General features: G+C 38.6%; 1 protein-coding gene across 1 annotated transcript; it reads right to left on the bottom strand.

Annotated features, from left to right (window-relative positions):
• Positions 1 to 311: 311 nt before the first annotated feature.
• On the bottom strand, positions 312 to 2684 carry LOC107736806 (myelin protein zero-like protein 2). The gene is made up of 3 exons (XM_016548154.1): positions 2459 to 2684; positions 956 to 1125; positions 312 to 693 (listed from the first exon to the last, which is right to left on the bottom strand). Exons 1-3 carry the CDS (start codon positions 2511 to 2513, stop codon positions 400 to 402), a joined length of 519 nt encoding a protein of 172 aa, XP_016403640.1. The 5' UTR covers positions 2514 to 2684; the 3' UTR covers positions 312 to 399.
• Between the last annotated feature and the right edge of the window lie 499 nt (positions 2685 to 3183).

Below are 3183 nucleotides of genomic sequence, written 5' to 3'. Positions count from 1 at the left end.
CCACCCAGTGCATTTAGTTATAACTGACTTTTAGTTTGCGTGCTTCGGATTGATCATGGAATCCTTGCATTTACTACCACTCTGCCAGCAAAGCAACACGAAGTAAAATTAGAATAGGGTTTTTATTTTTCGAATAATAATTACAGATCGAATATTCCACTATTTGTGCACACCCCTACTTTAAACCGAAATGAAGGGTGAGAAAATCTGTCCAAATAACAGGATGTGAACCTTTATCAGAGAATGGCCAGAATATCACTCTCTATTGTTTATCTTACACTCTTGTTGTCTGTACCATAACACTCTCAGAGAAGACTGTCTGCTATTCTAGCCCAGTTTATTAGATACTTCTGTCCTTCAGCTGCTGGGATCAAAGAAAGAACACAATATCCTGCTCATTCAACCTTCACCTCCACTGCCATACGGGTTTAGAAGGGTAAGTAAATGATTTTTCAAACAGGTGTCACAGCATCTGCTCTTACCTTTTTGAACAACTCTGAGGCTGATCTCGCCTGCAAAGCCCTGGAAGTCGGGCGTATTTCGGACTTGGCAGCTGTAGGTACCATTAAAGCTGGACTGCACATTCTGCAGCGTGATGGATGCGTCACCCTTCATTACATTACCAGACCATACAGCATGATCCTTAAATTTGCCATCTTGTGGGGGATATGCATGTCCGTGGTAAAGAAAAATCTGACAGAGTAAAAAAGAGAGTGAATAGTTCAAAGTTAAACAGAAAGGAATGACTATGACCCACTGAAATTAGGTTGGAATTGGGGTTTTAAAAAAAAGTGAAAGAAAGGAATGAGAGAGAGAAAGGGGGCAGAAGGAACATTGTATTGAAGACTTTTGAACAGTGTTTTAAGAGTGCATTTCCTGAACCAAGCCTCATTTCACCCAGTAGTAAATAAAGACTTTCAGATACATTAACTCAGCAACACCCATTCAGTCTCACCGATTCTTCAGACATCTTTCCGAGTGGTCGGAAGCTCCAGGATACAGAGACACTTTCTTCAGACAGCGGATGGGTAGATTTAAATGTACATTTGAGCCGTACATCTGTCCCATTAACTGCCTCCAACTCTGAGGACGTAAGCACCTCAATTCCCTCCACCTGATGTACACCTGGTAACCATGGATTAACATGTTACTACGAGAAGTGACACAAACAGGTCATTCCAACAACATTTATATTCTCTCACCCTAAACTCGGCACTACAATGTACATTCTCTGTGGCCTTCAACCAAACATTGAAAGAGAGAACCATAATGTTATCTCAAAGTTCATGACAGATATATAGATACTTGTCGTGGACACATTCATGTAATAACTCTCTTATCAGACCTGATCTAATTTACAGTCAGTCATCAGAACAGTTCAATCAGATGTTACCAAGCAAAACCACTCACATGAAAGTCACATAACCATTAAGCCATTTTCTTTTATTAACACTGTATATAGAAATGTAAAAAACACAGATGACAAAAACTGCATCTAAATATCTACATGAACTACATCGTCTAGTGTACATGCCATGTTCTGACAATCATGTTAAATCCCAACCCTTACACACAACTGAATAGGCATAAAAATATTCGGTGCAATCTTGTGAGGTTTTTAACTTTTTAAACAGTTAGTTGATCTCCAGTCCTTCCAGCTAACAATTAGTCACAACAATCTGAACCATTTTTACAGTAATACATGTTGGCAATAATGAATCAGCAGCACATACAGCATCATTCAGTCACATGGAACTATTGCTGCACTGACCTGTTCTGCACTAAATACCCTGAACTTATTATTAAGCATTAAGGTAAAGCTTTCACAGGTCCTGCTGAGATCAGTGTGTTTAACTCTGCTTAAACTGAGACTGCAGCCGTTCCACCCATTAAATCTGTTTCAGGTCACTCTCTACTCACTGCAGTAGTAGGCCTACCTATAGGCTATTTATTAATACATTGAGAGTAGTATATTTGTGTGTATTTCATTTTAGATTTTATTTTCATTAAAAATACATTCCATTCATTCAAATTGTTTCTACCTAGTTTTATCTACCCATATCGTTAATCTTTCTTACTACACCTGCTATCCACTTCAAGCTGCTGTAATGCCTGCATTAACCCCCTGAGGATCAATCTAATCTTGTATAATCTGATTTTATGAACGGCACCACAGTGTAAATCTGATAAGCGTCTGATAAGTTCCGCAGAAAAACAATAAAAATGGGTAGTGATTAAACCATACTAGCTTGTTGAAGATTTACGTAACTCTGAGACTACCGAAAGTAGCTATAATGTGACCACAGTGGTCTCAAATTGCCAAACGTAGCAGGAAAAGAATCTGCCAAACACCACAAATAATGATCCATTAAATTAAATATGTAATAGAAAATAAGTTAATCAAACATTTTATATTTATTTCGAAATCAAAGGTGGATACAGGAAGTAGGAAACTCACCTGGCAAGACAAGCGCACATAGCGCAGGGAACAGGTAAATCCAGACTCGACTCATAGGGAAAATACTGGAGGAGCTATCAGAGCTCCTTTAAATGGTAACAGCCTCCTATTAACTATATATCTAGCCGCTTACTGTATTTACACTCAAGATCTAAGTATTAGTTGAACTTCGGCACCCCTGAGCACTGCGGCCATGTTAAACCACCCATTTGCTCTTCTCCGTGAGTGAAAGGGGAGGAGTTTTAAAAGGCGTCAACAAAACCCAGAGGGGCAAAGGTCTACCTGCACATCAGTCTCCCACAATTTAACTGCTGTCTTTTGTGTATCCAGAGCATGTCACTGCATGTTTCTCGTAGGCAGTGTGGCAACAACATCCATTCAACTCGAAAGAATAATTGACACAGTTTCTTTGGATGTTCCTTTCATTTGTCTTTCTCGCAATGACAAATGTTACGGTTGTCGGTCATTTTCTTAAACGAGATTATTACGAAAATAACTCTACTTAAATGTGCCATCACAGAGAAAATACTCAAACCAAGCGTGGCATTTATTTATTTATTTAGGCTCTGGTGCAATCTTGTGGAATAATGAAAAATTGCAGCCGTAGCCTTCAGGTTCAAGTGACGTCATTAATCAAGTCCCAAATAATGGCAATTAATACAATTATCCTTAAATTATTCAGGCACATAAGCCTTTTCATCTTGTAGTTATGAATATTGCAAATT

This window comes from Sinocyclocheilus rhinocerous, unplaced genomic scaffold, assembly GCF_001515625.1.
Source record: "Sinocyclocheilus rhinocerous isolate Xijiao unplaced genomic scaffold, SAMN03320098_v1.1 C36995957, whole genome shotgun sequence".
NCBI classification, from domain to species: Eukaryota; Metazoa; Chordata; class Actinopteri; order Cypriniformes; family Cyprinidae; genus Sinocyclocheilus; species Sinocyclocheilus rhinocerous.
The sequence above is the reverse complement of the archived record's forward strand: the minus strand, read 5'-3'. Positions and strand labels throughout refer to the sequence as shown.